Below are 21753 nucleotides of genomic sequence, written 5' to 3'. Positions count from 1 at the left end.
AATTGCATAAACATCAGGATGAGAGCCAAGCACGCAAGTTTTCTAAAGATAAAATAAGGTCAATATAATGCTGTACAGGAAATGAAGAAAAGTGGATGCATAAGAGGCAAAAATAAAGTTCCAAGTAAGGTCAGTATGAGGAACTGGCGTGGCTTCTCACCTGTTGTGCTGTGGTCTTCAAGGTCACTTTCAGAGAGTAAGACCCTGACAGGGAGTGGGTGAGCGCAAAGCAAGGATGGGGCTCAGGCAGGATAGGAAAAGGCTGCAAGGACATGGAATGAAGCTTTTGTTGTGTGGCTCAGGATCCCCCTATAATAATCCTGACACCCAGGGAATGATAATTCCACAGGGGACTCATCATGTCACTGGATACCCATAGATAAGGAGAGACAGCAGAAGCCTGGGTTGTAGATCAACATTTAAATCATTGTTTACTATTTTTCAGTCAAATGCTAACATCCCATTGGCTGGAGCACTGGATACAGGGTGTGAAAAAAACAGGTGCTGAATAATTTTCATCATCGTTATCTTATTGGAATCAAATTATTTATTTATTATTTTTTAATTTATTTATTTATTTTTTTTTTGGTTTTTCAAGACAGGGTTTCTCTGTGTAGCTTTGTGCCTTTTCTGGAACTCGCTCTGTAGCCCAGGCTGGCTTCGAACTCACAGAGATCCACCTGGCTCTGCCTCCCGAGTGCTGGGATTAAAGGCGTGCGCCACCACCGCCCGGCGAAATCAAATTATTAAAGCTCTACTAAAACTTGGTTCTTTCTGCAATTTTGTAAGAATTTTAAATACCAGTGAAGTTGACTCCAGAGGTGTTATTAATTTTGGCAGGTCTCTCACAGTGTTAATTTATAAACAAAATAAATCATCAATAGAAAGGGGTCATGGATACCTGTTGAATGTGTTCTAGTTTAAACCTCTGTTCTGCAAACCATGCTAGGGTGCCACATTCACAAAATATTCCCGTGTCCCTCTCCTGTCTGTTGCCTCCGAGGTTGGTTAGAAGGTCCTGCTTTACCCAGTGATTTCCTACTCTTCTGCCCACGCCACTTAACCAAGAGTGGCCAATGGCGGCTTCCCAGCCCCTGGTCTGAACTGACATTCTCACTGTTGCTGTGAAATCCCACAGTAGAGTAGAGGGCTCTGTTCCTCCCCGGGAAGCCGACAGGTCCACCTGCCAGTTTCTTTTGGAAGTCTCAGAGATTCGTGACTGAGACATCTGGATTCAAGTCAGCCCTTGTCCCTGAAGCTCCCATCATGCCCTGCCTAGGCCTCCACGCTCTGTTTACTGATGGTTTCCATGGTCCTGTGCAGGGTGAACCAAAAATCACCAAGGCTGGATAAAATTTTCACAAGCCCATGAACTCTAGTCACTAAATCAGAAAGAGGTTTTCTTATAGAATAAAGGCTTTATCAACATGGTCTTTCATATTTATGTTCATGAGTCAATCATTTTCTGAATGGACACTGTTGCCCATTTTCTAGTGCACACAGACACACTCCTTTCAGTCTTCGATGTATGGTGGATATTTTTTTTTTCAAAAGCTAATATATGTAACCAGCTAGTTTGAAGTAAAAATGTTGTTACTAACATTTTATATGTGATGATGTAGCCAGTTTTTTGAGAAAATGTTCATTGGATGAATTTCAGGTTTACATTTAAGAAAAGTCAAGCTAATATGTGTGTACATGTGTTTTCTCTTTAAATGTAAATGGTCTTTTTATCTAAGGACTTCCATAAAGGTAAAAATTGTATTTTCTGTTCAGTCTTTTTTACTTATTTGTTTGAAGCTCCTTCAAGTGAACACTTTCTGGTTTTATTTCTGCTTTTAAAATAACTTCTTAAGCTAGTTCTGTGTTTATAGAAGAAGAATCAGTATGATTTGAAACTTGAAATCATATGGGTTTATTCAGTTTTTGCATTTGAGATAACTACATGTATCAGTGATAGTTATTAGAAGTGCTTCAAGATGTCTGGATGTTGCAGGCCAGCAACAGTGGCCTTCAAGCTCCAATTCATCTCCCTGACACAAGGGTTATTCATCCCCACTAAACACCTGATGGGTGAGCTAAATATCAGTTCTTAACCTGTGGGTCACAACCCCATTGGAGGTCGAATGACCCTTTCACAGGGGTCACATACCAGACATCCTGCACATCAGATATTTACATTAGAAATCATAACAGTAGCAAAAGTACAGTTAGAAAGTAGCAACAAAAATTATGAGGAACGGTATTAAAGGGCCACAGCTTTAACAAGGTTGAGAACCACGGAGCTAAAAGGAGCCTGCTCTGCATCCCTTACAACCTGTCTGCAGAGTCTCCATGATGCAGAGAACCCTCACCATGGGCAATATTAAATGCATGAACCTGTGGCCAAGAAGACTTGGATCAGTTCAGACATGAGTCAAGTTCAAACTCACAGAAATGACCTTATATTCACATCACAAGTCACTTTGTATCTTCTGTGCATGGGCAGCAGTCAGCTCACTGACATCAAGAACCCCCGATTGTCCTGTTGGGATTGTTCTCCCCTGTTATTCTGCAGCTGTTTTGATCAGCAATGAAGTTTAGCATGGCCCTAGTTCCTGGTCTTGCAACTGAAGAGGTGAGTGGTAGATCGGCCATTCTCATGGCTGTCTGCCTAGAGCACCACTGCCTAAACCCTTTGTCCAGAGTGGCCCATTGAAGAGTCCTCTGCATTATTGAAAGTTGCTTCATTTCAATGCACGCAACCATGCAACTTTAACTCGGTTAACTTCATGAGCTGGTGATCATGGCTGTGTGCTATGTGCACACTCTGCATCTCTAAGGATGACTGTGCTACCTGCATGCTTTATTTCCTTCCCTTCTTGTCTTTGCAGATTACGGCACCATTAAGAAAGTACGGGCTCCCCTGAGTCAGACCTCAGGTAGCTGTTTGCTGGAAGAAATTGAGCTTTTCCCAGAGAGGAGGCGGGAACCCATCAGGAGCCTGCAGATCCTCCACAGCCAGAGTGTCCTGTTCGTGGGGCTTCAGGAGCATGTGGCCAAGATCCCCCTGAAGAGGTGCCCCTTCCACCAAACACGCAGGTAAGGAATCCCCAGGGTGAGGGCATCTGTGCCTGCCGAGAAGACTTTCCAATCTCCTGCAGTCAGAATTTACATCTATATGCATCTTACGTTCCAGGATACAGGGTCTTCATGGAAATGAGTTACTATGATGCCACTAACCCTTGGTTGTCATTGGAGGAGCCACGTAGGTAACAAGTATGAGCAGTTATAGGTGTGAAGATAAATTTTTCAGTATATATTAACTCTCAGTGACAATGCTACAGTTTAGTGCCCCCGCATAAGTTAAGATTTTATTTGAATACAGACAGACAGACACACACACACACACACACACACGGGAGGGGAGAGGGAGGAGATGAGAGAGAGAATGTGAGATAAAGGAGGCCCGTGCTCTTCTTAGAGCCCACTGAGAAGCAGCACTGATGCTGGTCCCAAGTTTCATCTTCATAGATCATCTACCGCATATTGTCCTGCTTCCTAGCAGCCTTGGCTACAGTTTATTCCTAAGGTTCCATCATCGTGTAGGCATTAGAGACAGGAAGGAAATCTTGCAGGTACAGGGAGAGCCAAGTGCCATCAGGACTTTCCACACCCCCTGCTCTGGCCTCTTATTTTCTAAGGAGTGTCCAGAGTTGACCACAGTGTACTTTGAAGTGTAGTTTGGAAACCCGTAAGCCTAGGTGCTTAGGAAATGAAAGGGGACTGTGAACTCCTTAAACATGACTAGTACTGTAATGTTTGCAGTCTTGGGAACTGGAAATGAATTCTGGCCTCTGACACAATTCTGCTCTAGAGAGGCTTGGTAGTCTTGTTCATGTCCGTTCCCCTAAGCAAGGCATACCTGAGGGTTTAAGTGGGGGCGACATTTTTCACTGTACTGCTTGTAAGATTCTGCCATGCATAGGCCATTCTGTTTCTATACAGGGAGCCTAAGGCAGGAAATTCATAGCATGCCTGTCATCTATAATTTTGACCCTGACTCCCAAAGTACTTCAGCCTTACTGTCTCACCTCACATGTGTGACATTCTATAGAATCAAATGGGATAATATATACATAGTAAAATCACAAGCTCTTGGCATGTTCTTATGTAAAAGGAAGGGTGTTTTTTTTTCTTTTTATGCATAACTATTACAAAGTTCCATCCAGGATTATTCTATAAAATGAAATTTGCATGACATTCCTCAGAATCATAAAAGTTAATACTATAGGGCACTCTTATTGAGTAAGTTGACTATAAACGTTATCAGTGGATAGTGACATTTATCAGCAACCCCCTTTTGTACATGTCTGATTTCTAATGTTTACCAATGGCTGTTTGAAACTTCTTCCTGTGTATATTTCTGCAAGTCTAGTCTGAAGCACATGTCACCACTTTCTGGGTGCTGATCATTCTCTGGATAACAGGGACATCTGGGGGATCGCCCAGAGCAATATTGTAGCCAAGTATGGCTGGAAGGATAGCAGTTTGCCAAGTCTTGCTCTGGCAGAGCCAAGTTCTCCTGGGGACTTGTTCGGGTCAAGACAGGATAATTGTCAGAACAACATGGGCCTGTGTTATGTGAGAAGTTTCTGGCACTGAACAGGAGTGCAGTTGCAACCATGACAAAATCCATTGCTTTCACTCTACCTCACTTCAATGAGTCTAGGTCGCCTCAGCTCCGTTCAGCTCACTGAACTAAATCATGGGTCATTGTGGCAGTTTGAATATAATTGGACCCCATAATCTCATGGGGAGTGGCACTATTAGGACGTGCCACTTTGTTGGAGCGGGTATGGTCTTGTTGGAGGAAGTGTGTCACTGTGGATGTGTGCTTTGAGGTTTCCTGTGCTCAGGATACTGCCCAGTGTATCAGTTGACTTCCTGTTGCCTGCAAGATGTAGGATGCTCAGCTACATCTGCCTGAATACCACCATGCTACCTGCTATGATGATGATGGACTGACCCTCTGAAACTGTAAACAAGGCACCCCAATTAAGCATTTTTTTTTGCAAGAGTTGCAATGGTCATTGTTTCTCTTAACAGCAATAAAAACCCTAACTAAGACAATCCTATTACCAAGAGAGGTACGGTACCCACTATCTTTCATACTATGGTCCATCAACCCAGTCTTGAATCCACAGAGGCTGGAGCCACCAGGTGCAGATGCCAGAAGCAAGCAGTTATTGCTTCCTTCGAGGAGAATAAGGCCACATGTGTATCTTCATCAGCCCCCGCAGGAGAGGAGACGCTCATGTTTCTCTCATAGCTGAATCTCCCCTCTGTTTATTTTTCCCTTGCTCAGAGTGAAATGGCAAGAGAGCACAGCTCCATTGTGAGCAGAGACACTGGGCTTCTGTGTGCTGCAGTCGGTCGGCTTGTGTTTGGCCCTTAGTGTTCCATCTGAGAAGGAAACTCTAAAGACTGCAAACCAAGCATCCCTCTGTGTGTCTTCTAATGTGCTGCTTCTCTAAGTGTCCTCTGCATGTGGAAGGATGGGAGAGCCTCCCCAGTTAACACTCACAAGAAGACTCTATTTCATAAACACTACCTGCTTGGATGTTTAGAATGAATTATAGGAAAAAGAGAATGTTTTTAGACAAACAATTTTCATTGTCTAGAAATGGACTTAATGAAGCCCAGTGATTAGGAATAGACTAATAACAGGGTTGCGTGATAATTTTGTTGTCAAATGTCATTCTGTAGTAAAATATCAATAATTTGGTTTTAGCTTTAGGAAATTAGTTTTATAAGTGAAATTTTACAATATTTAAAAAGAGAAAGTGAGCTTATGTAAATAATGTGCTTCAAATGTAAATATGACACTTTTGAGGAGGAAAAGTATATCACAAAATCTTTATATTTTTTCTTTTATTGATTAACTGCTTTCCAAAGACAATTCATACAATTTTAGTAGTTTTTATATTTCTATTACATTTTCTTTGATTATTAAGCCAATTCTGAAAGTAGAGTACCATTCCATTCTCATTGTTTAGATAAAGGTGTGAAAGTCTAGATGTCAGTGCCCTGCTTAAAGTCACATATCTCCTTCTGTGACACACTGAGATCAGGGCCAGCCTGTATGCACCCCAAATCTATGCTAATGATTTATTGGCAAAACTGATGGTTTGCTCTTGGTACAGAGCAGTCCCCACAGATAGAGTCGGATCTCATGTGGAGCTGCTGGAGTCGAGACAGACTGTATAGGACCAGGAACATGGAACTTGCTAAGCATGATATCTGCCTATCAGCTTCCTCATTTTGTGCTTGCCATATGGCAGATGGAACCAGCATGGAACCTTCCTCAAGCACCCCAAGCTGAGTATCTGCTGCAGTTTTTCTCAGGGTGATCCTACACCCTTGGGGGAGGCTGTCAACACTGTCTATGACTCCTCTTCATTGTAGCTCAAAAAACAGCATGGTAGCATAGGCATTTCTCTAGAAGTTGTTTTACAAAAAAAAAAAAAATACCTTAAAGTTATTGTTTAGTCAAATTTCATTACAAACATGAGTAAATATATTCGTTTTAATGTTAGCATGTTTGGATGCTGCTGTTTAATAATTAGCATAGATAATCATACAGATGGTGGAGCCAAACCCAGAGCCCTGGAGTTGGTGTCATCTCTTTAAATATCCTTTTTTTATACAATGATTGAGCACATATATTTATATATTTCATGGCATGAGTTGATATTTGCTGGATTTTGATGTACCTGGAAATCTAACATCCCAGCTGTAAGTCAGTGTTTGACAGTACCTCATGAGTGCCACCTCCTGGGCACTTTGCTCTTGGTGTACACTGCCAGCGTCATTATGTGACCTCTGAAGAAAGAGCACAGGATGGAACTGACAGAAAAGCCAATAACTGAATCCCTGCCTGACTTATATTCCAATGTAAAATCGGAACCTGGCACTGAGAGAGTTGATAAGCTTGGGCATTGGACTTGGAAAGTTCCCATTTCACCATGCCAGGAAGCAGAGATGACCACAAGAGTCGGGCTTTCAGAGCCATATCTAGAAGTCAGCCTTTCATCCCCTCCTTCCTCTGGAAGTCTTGCACATCCTAAGATAGCTACAGCTCTTGAAGTCTCCGCAAAAGAAAGCTTGGAAAGGAGGGCTCAGTGGGAGGACACATACTGTTAAAGGCGTTTTAGGAAGTGTGCACTGGCTAGATCTACAGCTCAGTAAACTTTCTTTGCAAAAGGAAGGAAAATACTCCAAGTATACAATTTCTGTAGCAAGGAATGAGCTTCACCCTGCCCTACCAAGGCTATGGGCTGAGCAAAGCTTGACAGTGAACAGACAGGTAAAATATATGAGCTGCCTTAGGATTCAGACAGTTTATGACTTATATAACCAATCAAGACCAGAAAAGAACATCAGCACTTAGATGCAGTATTCTACAGAAAAACACCAAAGCATAAAGGGCCGGGGCCAATGCTACATACAGGACAACCAAGGTGCCTGCTGATCCAGAGGGTTCTCTGAGAAGCTAAGCCATTGAAGAACCTGCAGCTGTTGCTTAAGTGAAGCAAGACAGGAAGCCAGTACCTCTGCAGAGCCCCAGAGGGGTGAGCAGAGTGATGGGGCCCAACTTCATGAGATCAGCCCTAGAATTCACAGAGCAGGGAGGCAGGAAGGGGATGACTATATAGCAACTCCTGGAAACCCACTGTATCCTAGGATCTAACTATTGAGACATTCTGTTGAAGCTTAAGAAGGTGTGTCGCTGCTGAGCCATACCTCATGGTTTGGATGGGCTTATGAATGGTCATCAGCGTACTGGAGTGAAAAACATCCCTGTGTGTGTTGTGCTTAAGTAAAACTCAGCGGGATACATGTGGCCTATAGACTTTCATTCACTAAATCCTGAGTTAAAATGCTATGTCTTTTGACTGGATGTATTTCTATTACATATATGTGAATACAAGTTATTAAACTTACTAAATAAATTATCAAGTTGCAAATACAAAACCTAATATTTTCTGAACCTCATAGAATTTCTTTACTTTGGAAACTCTCATGTATTATTTTTTATTTGACACTCTTTGCATTTTGCAAGATAAGATTAGTCCACCAGGCCATAGAGCTTGCATTCTGTGTATGAGGGATCCATCTGAATCAAAGACAGTGTGTGTAAGCAGCAATGCTTACATTCCTAGAGCATGAACTAAGCACAACATAGTTTCTGTCTTGCTGCAGAAGCTTGAGCCCTAAAGCCTGGTTGGTCTCTGGCTCCAGGTTCCTTGGGCCTCCAGCACTATATGCACCTTAAAAGAATGCATAGTACATATTTGATGAATTAACACATGGGTACTGCTTCTGCCTTCTCTGCTCTCTTTTCATAACCTAGTGGGCAGGGGGAGTGGTTTAACATTTTGTGAAAACATAGAAAGGCACGGTGATACAAATAGCAAGAAGAGTAGAGGCCCATGATCCTTCAGTACCTCCATTGTATGACATAACTAGGGAGAAAAGAAAAGCTGCCCCAGGAACAGACATAGCCTACATATGAAATGGGAAATGGACACTCCTAGAATTGAATTTGATAGAACCAGAAAGAAAGGTAGAATCATTAAGAAAAAGTCTTGGGCTTCACCGGGCAGAGCTTGTATCTTGTCACTATTAATTCAGTTAGTGTGTAATAGTGTCATTAAGCTAAAGGAATTAATACCTCATTAAGAATATTTGTATGGAAATTAAGTACTGTAGTACATTCATTGCTTTTAAAGGGCAATGTTTCAAAGGTAAACTTAATAGGTTGTCACCATTATTAATTAAATGTTCTCTGAAGACACTCTGTGCACAATGGAAAAGTATAACTCGTGCTGGGAAACCAGTATCTTCCATGGTCTCAGGGATGCACCTTCAGTTAACAGGTTGCGTATCATTCAAGCATCCAGGAGGGACTTTTGATGAACATTCACTTTACAAAGCAAATATTCTCCTTCTACAATTAATTTATCGATTTCCAAATCTCAGTGTCCTGAAGTTTTAACTACAGTGGCATTCTTTCGCTCAGCCTGTGGAGTCTGTGGATTTCTTTCATCAGTTCATTCACAAAGCATTTATAGCATTTAATGCATTCCAAACACGAAACCAATCCCTAAGTGTATGATGACAGATGATACATCCCTGACCCTGCCTGTGTAGGGCTCAGAGTCTAATGAGAAATTCTGCCATAAATAAATTTATCTGAATATCTAATGTAGAACTGAGTCAAAGGTGGTTGGGGTTGTATTACATTTTATTCCAAAATGGATTTATCATTAAACCCAATCCTAGACCATGCTAGGAATTAATCCCCTCACCTGATTTCCAATTATTTTTAAGTCATGTCTGAATTATAACTGGTTTTCTAATTCTCAGCCTCTAGAACTAAGCAACAAGACATGACAGACACCTTCAATGGATTTTTCACTCAGTGGGTTACTTTGAAGTCATTAAATGGTGACTGTGGCAACTTCTCTATGCCTGCAATGATTGTAACTGTCTAAATAAAGAGCAGGGAGAGAAATCATATGTACCCACATGCTTGTATCGTCCTACAAAGCTGTCTGTAGAAGGAATTCCAGGTGGGTTCAGGCTGGAACAAAACATCTTTTAGCATTATTGTAATACCCCATGAACCTTGCCAAGTAAAGAGGAAGTTCTCAAAATGTGTTGGAAAACAGAACAAAAACTTCTATGACCTTGACTAGTGCTAATAATTGTACATTACTTTATTGTACATTGTGTGATTATTAGAAAAAGGCTTAACACAGGCAGGATATGTATGAAGTATGCACTATTTGATAGGCATCCCACTAAAGATAATGTAGTGTGATACATTCAAAATCCCTAGGACTGATCACCTTAGTGGGTCTCATGAAGTGAGCCTTCATTTCATGATAGATCTGCCTCTGGCAATAATAACAAATATTGGTACAGCTGCACTGTATAAACAAAGAAAATGTATGTACAACATCATATAGAGGCATTGTGGTCTACTTATCTTCTATAGTACCAAGCTTTCATGTCTACACGTTTGGATCACAAGTGCTTTTCTTCTTCGTCTCTTATTTGTGAACTATTTCAGTGTAATCATGTTACTGCTATGGTGGTGGGGGTAGCAAACAGGTTTATAAGAACAGTCAAGTGTGCTAGAAACACTCTACAATGTTGAGTATAAAATTGATTCCTATAGGCTCTGAGTTTCCCTTAGCATTCCTTTAGCTCACCAGCAGTTTGTGATTCTCCTTCCTGTTGAATATTTAAAGACAGCAAGACGCTGGTCCAATTGAAAATGTAAGCAATCAGTGTGTTCTAACCAGTCAGCTAGGTAGTTTTATTTGTCAGTGGAGAAATACAGCTAAAAGACCTTACTAAGCATATGCATCCCTATTTAATAGCTACTCCACAGATCTTCTTTGAGATTCAGGTTCATAGCTGTGCAAATGGTTCCATGAAAAACCCAAGCTGCAGCAGCATCCTTGACTCCAGACCTGCTCCAAAACTGTCAATAACAGTGGTGACTGAGCTCCCCCTAAGATTTTTGTTGCTATATAATTTACTGATCTCATGGTTTTAAGAATGGAACCATTACCATGAAAACATCTTACCTATAAAAACATTATGAACTTGGAATTCATTTGGACCCTGGATAGCCATTAGTATATGACAGTGAGCAAGAACTCAGACTCCCTGGGTCTGTGGTCAGAAGAGCAATAGCAGAGACTGAAGTTACATAATAGTTTAGCACATTATAAGAATTTTCTTTCCTGATGAAGTGTTGCTGCTGGTTAATATAGGTCCTTCTAGGATGGCATTGCCCATGAGTAATCTTTTGTACTACATGCACACTCCATCAAAAATTAGGTTCAAAACCTCCCCATGTTCCACTTGTAAGTTAAAAGCCAACCATACCAGTTGGACATTGTCATGATTGCTAATGTCCCGGGAACTGGAATACTGAGGCAGTAGGCCATCAGATTCAAGATCAGCCTTGGCTACATACAGGCAACCTGTCACATAAAATACAATAAGTTAGGGCAGTCTGAGCCAAACTGAAGACAAATTGACAGATCCATAGATTACTTTTTCACAGCTGTACCTATTGTACCAGATTCTGCTCTGTACAACACATTCTTCACCAAGCGCTTTATCTTTCTGAGAAAATAAAGAGACTCAGATGTGTGCAAGAAATGTGCTTTCTTCTCGGTGTTTTGTTTGCCCTTTGAAGTGTGCAATAGTTACAGGGTAGCCTCGGTTTTTAAGGGGCCTCAAAGGTTCTTGATTTGGTCCTCAGGCTTTGGAGATGAGCTTCTGTTGCTTCAAGTTTTGGTATCCTGCCCACCTGAGCACCTCCCAAGTGAGGCTTTGCCAAAACCTTCTGTCTTTTCTATTGTAGCAAGAAAGAATAAAGATTTGGGGGAAGTAATTTTGTGTGTGTTCAACAGTAGGATGCTATTTTCATAACTGACAGAATCATTTTTTAAATCCTGCTGCTGTAGTTTCCTTGGCCCAGGAACAATTCTACACTTGGTAATTATGGTGTAGTATATTAAATGTTAATGTTTTTGTTTTAGAATAGCAGATATTTAAATCTAAGGGGCAAAATTATTGTCAAGAGACCAAATAAAATCATACTAATAATTGGTTTTCCCCAAGTTCTTCACAATGTTGATGTGACTTTTTCCGATCAAGTACCTCAAACTCATTGGATTTTTTAAAAATCTTTATTCTTTCTTGCATTCTTATTGAGTTTTAGAGTAAAGAAATGAAAATTTAAAAAGGAAATGCCACTTTTACTATAGCTACATCTATCAGAAACTTGCCTTTTCCATATGGTCTCTTTAAAAGACCCAACTTCCAAAAATAATAAGTCATAGTGGTTGGCGTAGAGTAGAACGGGAGGAAATTATAAGTATGTGGGCTTTCTATTGAATGGGCATTTGTGTTTGGATAGCAGTTGTAATATTTAAAGAGTTATGGAATGTTAGAAACAACCAGAGCCCTCAGCATGGTAGAAAAACAGCTGTTATTACAGGCAGAGTTTCGGAGTCCAAACCCTTCACTCTAGGGCAGAAGCCCTGCTTCAGGTCTCCATGTGGGCTTTGCAGGCAAGGAGGATCCTGAGCACAAGAGGAAGTCTGTCAAACTTCTCCCCTTTGGGAAAGTGGTTTTTACCTAGTGGTCATGTTATTTAATAGAAGAACAGGAAAAGGAACTTGAGCCCTTTGGATGGTTCTCTAAATGTAGCTGTGCTACAGTCACCCACGATGGTGCAAGTGAGGCCACAGGCAGAGCAAATCCCAAGGTGAGGGGCGTACTTGGTGTGTTGTTCTATCAGTGAGAAACGACTCCTTGGCCTCTCTTGGGAGCTACAAGCAGAAATGCACTGAGCTAGTTCAGTACCAGGTCACTCCCAGTTCCAGTCAGCCTGTCACAGCCAGGTAATGTCCAAGCAGGAAGCAGGGGGCTTTCAGTCCTGCCCTGAGCCCCCACCTCACCTAGGTCTGCTTCATAGGTCACACTTGAAAGATCGCCTTCTTCCCAGGAACATCCTGTGGTATAGTATTTTCCTACAGTATGTGACCTGCACAGTCAGCGTGTTTCCATGTCTGCTTTCAGTGCCTGCATTGGTGCCCAGGACCCTTACTGTGGCTGGGATGTGGTGATGAAGAAGTGCACGAGCCTGGAGGAGAGTCTGAGCATGACTCAGTGGGAGCAGAGCATCTCCACCTGTCCGGTATGTGTCCAGCCCATCCAACTTCCAAAAGTAGTGTCCTTAGGAGGCAGTCCTCTGTGGCTCGCCTTTCCGGGTGGATCCACTGTTGCAAACCCAACACAAACCCACGTTTGTGTTTCCTAAAGTTGTTCTATTCCTGGCCTGCAGGAGGGCCACATAGGATGCTCTCACCCGCTTTACATTGATTTGAAATACTTAAGATTCAACAGCACTGCTCAGCATAAGATCCTAGCCTTTACAATTTTTTTTTATTTATTTATTTTTGTACAGAATTTGGTGTGGACTCTGGTCCCTGTTACACTAATAAAATGTGAACTTCCACACTCATTCATTTCCCTTGGGGGCTGTAACTCCAGAAGCTGACATAAGCAGAGGTTTGAAGAATGAGTTAAAGGATATTACCGTGGACCCACGTGGAGCAGATTCATAGACCTTGGTCAGGGTCATTGGAAGGCCTGAAAGAAGTGGCCTTGTGTGCATTCCCAGATGGGACCCCAAGGAATGAAGAAAAACTGGCCCGTATTTACAGCCAGACCCTGAATCCAAGAAAAGCAAATCTCACTGTGTGCTCAGTGTGTCTGCTTGGATCCTCGAGCAGAGAAACCCATTTTCCTTTATTTCTGTCTTCTTTCTTGTGTTCTAGCATATGACCAGTAGCTAGTAACTCGAAAGTACGGGGGCAGTTGTCACTTTGTGTCACCCAGCTGTGGATTTCTGCTTGCTGGTTCTAAGCACTTCTGCAAGGCAGGGGCCTTACTTTCCCTGGATATATTAGACATGTCTCAGGTTTCTGAGTTGCCAATGCAACTTCCAGAAACTGCCCCTTCCCTATCTAAACTGTGTGCTAATGAAGCCTGTCCCTCAGCTTTTAAGGAAATGGAGCAGAGTAAAACTTGGAAGGTCAGCATCCTTCCCAAATGTTCCTATGGCTGGTGAGTCCTTCACACAAAGGATCCTGTGTGGACGTCATTGCTTCTAGGCATTCAGTGCTCCCAATGAAGGTTAGCTTTGACCAGTGGTTCTCAACCTCTGGGTTGAGATCCCTTTGGGGGTCAAAAGATGGGGTCACATATGAGATGTCCTACATATCAGATATTTACCTTATCATTCATAATAGTAGCAATATTATAGTTGTACAGTAGCAATGAAAATAATTTTATGGTTGGGAGTCAGCACAACATAAGGAACTTTATTTTTTTTTTTTTTTTTTTTTTTTTTTTTTTTTTTGTTTTTTGTTTTTTGTTTTTCGAGACAGGGTTTCTCTGTGTAGCTTTGCGCCTTTCCTGGAACTCACTTGGTAGCCCAGGCTGGCCTCGAACTCACAGAGATCCGCCTGCCTCTGCCTCCCGAGTGCTGGGATTAAAGGCGTGCGCCACCACCGCCCGGCTCCCAACATAAGGAACTTTATTAAAGGGTCATAGACTAGAAAGTTTGAGAACCACAGACTTAGACCCTTCGGCTTTGTAGTGCTAGATCTTTGATTATAAAAAGGAAGCTCTCTTCCATATCTCTTGAAAATGGTTTGAAAAATACCATGAATTGAGGACATCCCCTTCCCAGTGCTGAACATGTAAAGAGCACAAAGGCAGTGAATGTAAATTTCATGTAGAAAATAAAAACGCAGTGAACAGCATCCAGAATGTCAGTCTGTGCAGACATATCCTCATGGACAGTCAGTACATCTCCCTGCAGGTTTTTGACCTTGCATTCTTAAAGGTTAAAAAAGGTGGAAGAAGCAGATAACATAACTGCAGTTTGTCTTAAGTGGTAAGAACACTTCTCCTGCACCTAGGGTTATATATGTGAGCATCTAAGTTGAGATGATTATGCAGAGGGAAACTCACCCCCATGTATTTGCTTTATAACAGGTCATGTCTTGGATATTCTACAGAAAAAAAAATATGAAATAGAAAGATCCAATGTTTGAGGCATGACCAAAATGTTGCCACCCATGTTGTCTCAAGCTAATGAGAAAACAGATTCAGTTGAATTCTCAAGACAGCATAGATATGCTGTGGTGCTTAAATCACAGTTCTGAGATGTGATCACATACCTAGTGTAAGCCACACATAACAAGGTCCATTTTCTAGACATGGGTATGTCTATGATATACAACCCATGTTCTTACCCAATAGATTTGTCTACATCAATATATACTCTTGGCAAGCTAAGAATATTAAAAGGAAAAAAACAGCAATAATCTTACTTAGGTTTTAAGTTTTTTACTTTAAATGTCACTTCTGTATTATCTACTCTTTTATTTCACTAAAATGAAAGATTACACTTATTAGATAAATCTGTGACATCCACATTTAATGAGTTTGATATGATATTGATCATAAAGTATGTGCTTTATATGTAGCTGTCATTTTAATGTAGTCTCTTTAGTTGAATTTTTCATACTGAGGCCTAAACCTAGGAGTTCACACTTGGAGAGCCAGGGCTGTGTTGTTGGGTTAGGTCTGACCTTGTAGGTGCAGTGTTGAGTAGGTTCTGAGACGAAAACTGATTTTAGACATAATAAATGCCAGGAGAATTTTGCTGTCAGTTAACATTTCTCGTTCCTTCAAAAGGACGCTTACCTACATCCTCACCCAAAGCAAGTTATTTTATATATAAGTTGAGGCCCTTTGAAGGACAACAAGCATTTCATAGTCTATGTAAAAGTGTATGTTGAAAGAGACGTGATCTTCTTACACTGAGTTCAATGAGTCAAGGACATGCTGATAGGGAGTTGCACCCCCAACACACTTATGTAAACCCACCACGGAAGTGAATCTCCATACTCCTAGGTCAGGGACTGGAGAGGTGGGCTAGCAGTTAAAGAATGTACACTGCTCTTGCTGAGGACCCAAATTTGGTTTCCAACACCCACATTAGGAGGCTCACAACTTCCTTAATGTCACCTCCTGGCCGATATGGGCACCTGCATCTCCCCACACACAGACACACATATACAAATAACTAAAACTAAACCAGATAAATCTTGAAAAAGCACTCCGGATCCGTGACATGGCAGCAGTGAGTGTCCCAGTACAGACTTTCCAGTCAAACTTCACATGCTATGTGTGATTTACAGGTGTCTTAGTTTGGTTCTGGTGCTGTAGGAGAATAGCTGAGACTGAGTCATTTGTAAAGCACAGACATTTATTACCCACAGTTCTGGAAGCCAAAAGGTACCAGATCTGGACACCAACATTTGCCCTCATGTGAATTTCTCGCTGGGACCCAACGTGGGGGAAAGGAGAAGGGCAGTGGAGCCAGGGCCACACTGGCAATCCTCTAGAAAAACATGTAACACGTCCTCCAAAGAGGAATCTTCATGGCCTGATCAGCTCTTAACAGCCTAATGCTATCACCATGGCAACACTTGAGTTTTGGAAGAGGCACCTCAAACCATAGCAAGCGTTTTCTAGGGCTTTCACTTTCACAGCGATAACAAAAAAAGCACACCTATTTTCTGCTAAAGAAGACCAATTTTAAGATGGCTATACATTTTTACTCTAGAAGACTGTAAAATAGTTTACTGACATGCTACTTTCCTAAAAATTATAATTAAAAATATTCTCTCCAGTTGTAATGCTTAAGTAATATATTTAAACTGGCATATGCAGGCCAAGGTCAATTACATATCCTTGCCTGAGTTTCAGTGTTGTGAACCAGGAGTCCTCTAGTCTTAGGATTCTACCTGGGCTTCACTTATGCATTGATACCATTTATGTCCTTTGGGGGGACATGCATGATATCACGTGATGCAATATGATGAATCCTTGTTTCGGAATATGCCCTGTGAGAACCAGCAAAACACATGGACCAGATGAACATCTCATTGTCTCCTGCTGCTGCTTCTACTCAGGACACTGTACAATTAGGAACTTAGACCAAAGGTACTTAAGCAGTGGCCGGAGCCAGAGCCTACGTTTAACTGGCAACAGCTGAACTTCTGGTGTGCTTCCCCAGGGGTCTATAACCATTAGGAAAGAAGCCAGGCTTTGTGTCTAGAGTTTCTGGCAGGCTCTGATCTACAGGAATATGACTTCCCAGATCTCAGCCTCTTCTCAAATGACGGAATGATAAAGAGAAGAATGGCCCAACAAGAATGGCCTTTACATTCAGGGAGCATATGAGACATTGCTTCTGCATTTTGCAGTAAAAATTCATAGGAGAGAGAGGGAGGGAGAGGGGGAAGAAAGGGAGAGAGGGAGGGAGGGAGGAAGGGGGAAAGAGGCGGAGAGAGGGAGAGAGAGAGAGAGAGAGAGAGAGAGAGAGAGAGAGAGAGAGAGAGAGAGAGAGAGAATATGTCTGTCCCTTGCCAAGGAAGGGGAGTTTGTTCATGTAAACTATATTTTTACTAATACCTGAGCTTCAGCTGGACTTCCAATCCCAACCAAGGCTGGAAGGCACTTCCGGCTAATGGCCTTTTCTCAGGTGTGACCCACAGGACAGGACCCATATACTCCTTCACAGCTTGCATTACCCTAAAATGTTGAGATCTCTTGTGGTGTCCCTTAGGAGGGATGGCCCTAAGTGCCGTTCCATTTCTAGGAACTGTGGTGGTGACTCTTTAAGTATTGCTTCCTACTTGGCCTGGGGGTTGTTTAATGCCCATGCTGATATCCAGAGACGGGCGTTATTGCTTCATTTTATTGATGAACTAACTGGGACTCACAGGCGCTAAATGGAGATCGCCCCTACTCAGTAGTCTACAACACGCCATACACGACTGTAGCTGACTCTTCTGCTAAGGTGCAGTCTTCCCTTACAATTCATCTGTAGAGATAAGCTCAGCGTGGATATTAAATTGATGTCATAACATGAGACAAAACTTCCTGAGGAGCTTATCCAATATCCTGCTCCATGCAGTCACTGGAAGTAGATATAAAAGACTGTGAAAATAAAGCAAGATCTAGTAATTCTGAAGAAAAATGTCCAGATAAACATTTATGACGCATTTAGCCATAAAAGAACGATAGTTGGAGGGATTGGAGGGGTGGCTCAGTGGTTAAAGTACTTGTTACCCTTCCAGAGGATGTGAATTTGCTTCCCAGAACCCATGTCTAACTGATTGACTTTATTTCCAAATGATCCAATACCCTCTTCTGGCCTCACATGGACACACACACACACACACACACACACACACACACACACACACACATTAGTAAAAAACAAAAACAAAACTAAATCTTTTAATAAAGAATATTGGTCAAATGTAAAAAGAAGATAAAGATGTACCTGCGTTCCCAACTAGCTAATGTGCATACACACTAAGCCAGTGGAGAATTAGAGAATGAATCAATCAACATGAAAGGATAATTTGTAGTAACAAAAATGGATCCTCTTTAGCTAACACTTGGAAATTTATTATTTTCTCGTTGTTGGGGAAGGTAAAGTTGTGTACATCTGACTCTTGGGCGGCATTTGTAGGGGAAAGATAAAACAGAACCAAGTTATGGAAAGACGGCTGAGTATGTCACAGGTTCCTGAACCAATTTGCTTTCACTGTGTCTTGGATCTTGGACAGGCACATCTGACTTGGGATGTGGTAAGGATTCAAGGAGGTAGCACATTGGATCCCCCATGGCTGCCATGCACTGCTGATGCCTGGTGCATATTTTACTCTGGCTCACATATAATAGCATAAATCACATGCTTCCAGAAGAAAGTCACTTGGGAGAAACCTGAAGAAAACTTCAGACATTTTATTCTAGAGTGTTTTCTTTCATTCAGTGTTTCTCAGTGCTAGGGTGGGACCCAGGCTTTTTCTATGCTAGCCAAGCATCTGCTTATGGCGTCAACTGCCAGTACATATGCCTTTATTTCAGATATCCCTTTAAGGAAGGTTATGAAAAACTTAAAATATCCCAATTTCAAAATTGAAGGCCCAGGATGCACACCATTATTCCTAGTCCCATTTTCTAGGCAGATCCTCAATCTAAGCCATTCAGAATCCAACCAGGCATGTGGCTAAATGCTGTGCAGGGAGTTCGCTCACTGCTCTTATGCTTCCCTGAGGCTTGCAAGTTCTTCTGGCTCCAGAATGTAGTGTAACAAACATCAGCAGCTCTGGATGGAAGGTGCTGCCTCTCCTGTCTTCAGCTTCCTCACTGCCAGACAGAACTGAAGCCATCTTGCTTCCTTGCAGATTCGCCACAGGAGCCACACTCTTACCTTGTGTGTGTTCGGACCAGTGGCTGCCCAATGCCGCTCCTTCCGCTTCTACTGTTTTATGAAAATGATGACTGGGCGTCATTGGTCTTTACTCCTTGTCACTTATATCAAGTAACCCCTCCCCTCTTCTATGCCATCCTTATCAGCTCATCTTTTCTTTGGGGATATATTTAGGAAGGAAATTCTCATATTATCTCTCTGCCTAAATCCTTCATTCGAAGCCAGACCCACAGAAAGAACAAAGAACAAACAGTGTAGTGGATCTTGGTAGGAAACAGGGCGAGGATGGTTGCCAGGGACACCTAGAAATAGCTAGCGACATTTTAGGATGACATAAAAGGTGAATGTCACAGCCGGGCGGTGGTGGCGCACGCCTTTAATCCCAGCACTCGGGAGGCAGAGGCAGGCGGATCTCTGTGAGTTCGAGGCCAGCCTGGTCTCCAAAGCGAGTTCCAGGAAAGGCGCAAAGCTACACAGAGAAACCCTGTCTCGAAAAACCAAAAAAAAAAAAAGGTGAATGTCACATTACATTCTACCCTCATATGCCAGTGCTCAAAGCAGAAGGAATTTAAAAAGCAGAAACACTTTTCTCTCTTAGCTGGAGGAAAATAGGTTTTATAGATGCCCCATATACTTTCTTTGCTGAGTCTTTCGCAAGAATTAGGTCCTACATCCATCCTAAGAGCCAGCACTGACTGAAGTCACAAGGAGTCCCCGTGTGTCATTTACCATTTCACAGCTGTGATAGAGTAACTGTGAGAGCAAACTTGGAAGGAAACAAATGTATTGTGTCCAGTGGTTTCAGTCCACAGTCACCAACATCCACGGAGTCTGGGCCTGAGGCAAGGCTAGCCATGAGGGCAGAGAGCATGCTGCAGGACCAAAGCTGCTAACCTTGTGGAAGTCAGCCACGTAGGAAGAGGACAGGGCTCCAGGGATAAGACTGCCGTCTCCGCCCCTGACCCACTTTGTGCAAATAGGTCCTACTTCCTTACAGTCCACTGAGTAGTAAACTTGATGTAGTAATCCATTAGTAATAATATTGCCCTCATGATCCATTCATTTCTTAATAGTGCTACATTCTAGGAACCAAGTTTTTAACATGCGAGTCTTTGGAATATTTATATTCAAACCATGACTGTCTTAGACAAACTAGGATCCACCATTAGCCTTGGGGTTAAGTGCTAATGTTTGCCCTGGATAATGCTGGGCAATAACTGGTATAAGGAGTCCCAGACCCTTCTTATTCAGAGTGTTTCTTTCATAGAACTTGTCTATTCTAACTGGTATCCTGTCCAGGGCTACTTGGGTTGCAAAACTGGGAATTTCATGTTCCCTACAGAACAAGAGATACATTTCAAGGAAGTCCATGGGCTAGAGTTTTGGATGGCTTCTTTTTCCATTTTCTCTTCTTTGTCACTGTTATGTTTTATGTCTTCCTGATCTCATAGCATTAGATTTTGCTGTAAATAGCGTCCAGGCAGATAAAAAACATCCAAGTCACTGCTCTGTCCATCACCTTTGTATTTTCAAGAAGAAACACAGTGCAGGTGAACTTGGAGTGAATTTTTTCTGCCCCTAATCTCCTAATTTTGCTACAATCATCTCTTCTTGAAGTTTCTAACCAACATTTAGAGGATTCAGATATCTTAAAAAAAAATAATCACCATTAACCTACATTACCCTTTCCTCCTTAACTGAGAAGTAAGATGTACACAAGTGACCAGTTGTGTCCAGGAGCTCAGTTTCTCCCACAAGCTCTCCATGCCAAGGCCTGCCCTTCCTTGGTGTAGGTTGTTCAACCTGGCCCTCTCACCTCTGTTGTGTTGTGTTATGCTGTGCTGTGTTGTCCTGGATGCAGCCATGAGTGCCATGGCAGGGGTAGGGAGCCTGGGGTTTATCTTCCTTGCCCTTCTTCAGTTATGGGTGTTTCTGCCAGGGGTTCCATGACTCCATGACTAAGGCTGTGCATGGTAGTGCTTGTCTAGCTCCGACTCTCGGCCACCTCCAGCCATCCAACCTACCCTGTCACCCATGAGCTTAAGATTGCTAAACTTCCTTGCACAGCTGGTCCTTGGGTTCTGCAGCATCTCATGATATTTTCCTAACATCCTCTGTTCTCTTTGCCTCCCTGTACAATCCTACAGACTGTCATTCTTTTAGGGGGAAAGGGTCATGACAGTCACCTGTGTGTATTCCTCAGTGTGACGCCCCACCTACCCTGTAGCTACATGACTTTTGGGGCTTTTCCATTTGTTCATGTGTTTGTAGACGTGCTTTTCCCTGAGATAGAAATAATGCTTCTGCAGGCATCTGGTTCCTTCTCCCCGAACACGTCAGAGTCTAATAAACAGAAGAATAGGTCTGTACACTAAGAAGAGCCATTTTATATAAAATGTTATAGTAATTTATAGTAATATAATTTGTTAAACTGTCTGAATGTTGGTGCTCTGCGTATTACTGTTTGGAGCTTTTGAAGTTGTCTTGATTGATACAGTCACTTAGGTTCACACTGCTTAGTTTTCTGCATCAGATTTGAAGAGCTGTGATGTAATGTTTTCATATATAGTTGGTTTTGGGAGGAGTTCCTGGCACCTGTCTGTCATGCACAGAGCAGCCAGAGACCCCCCACCAGGCATCATACAGTGCTGGCTCTATAGTCCCTTCTTTCATAGTTTATCTGCTCACTAATAGCTCAGTAGGCCCCCTGTTCCATTTCTGAACAATGCTAGCCAATGGTATAACCCTGTCCATCATTTTTAAAATTATACAGTATTTCCAATGTGAAAATACCCACAATAGCAGTGGCT

General features: G+C 42.2%; 1 protein-coding gene across 3 annotated transcripts in view; it reads left to right on the top strand.

The window, feature by feature from the left end:
* Sema5a (semaphorin 5A) overlaps positions 1 to 21753 on the top strand; it is a 474447-nt gene that overhangs the window by 380367 nt on the left and 72327 nt on the right. For all 3 annotated transcript variants that reach the window (XM_042261366.2, XM_076551679.1, XM_076551678.1), the window contains 2 exons: positions 2874 to 3081; positions 12655 to 12772. In XM_042261366.2, the coding sequence (XP_042117300.1) occupies positions 2874 to 3081; positions 12655 to 12772 (326 nt within the window). The remainder of the gene's footprint in view (positions 1 to 2873; positions 3082 to 12654; positions 12773 to 21753) is intronic.

The sequence above is a fragment of the Peromyscus maniculatus genome, chromosome 15 (assembly GCF_049852395.1).
Source record: "Peromyscus maniculatus bairdii isolate BWxNUB_F1_BW_parent chromosome 15, HU_Pman_BW_mat_3.1, whole genome shotgun sequence".
Lineage (NCBI taxonomy): Eukaryota > Metazoa > Chordata > Mammalia > Rodentia > Cricetidae > Peromyscus > Peromyscus maniculatus.
The sequence above is the reverse complement of the archived record's forward strand: the minus strand, read 5'-3'. Positions and strand labels throughout refer to the sequence as shown.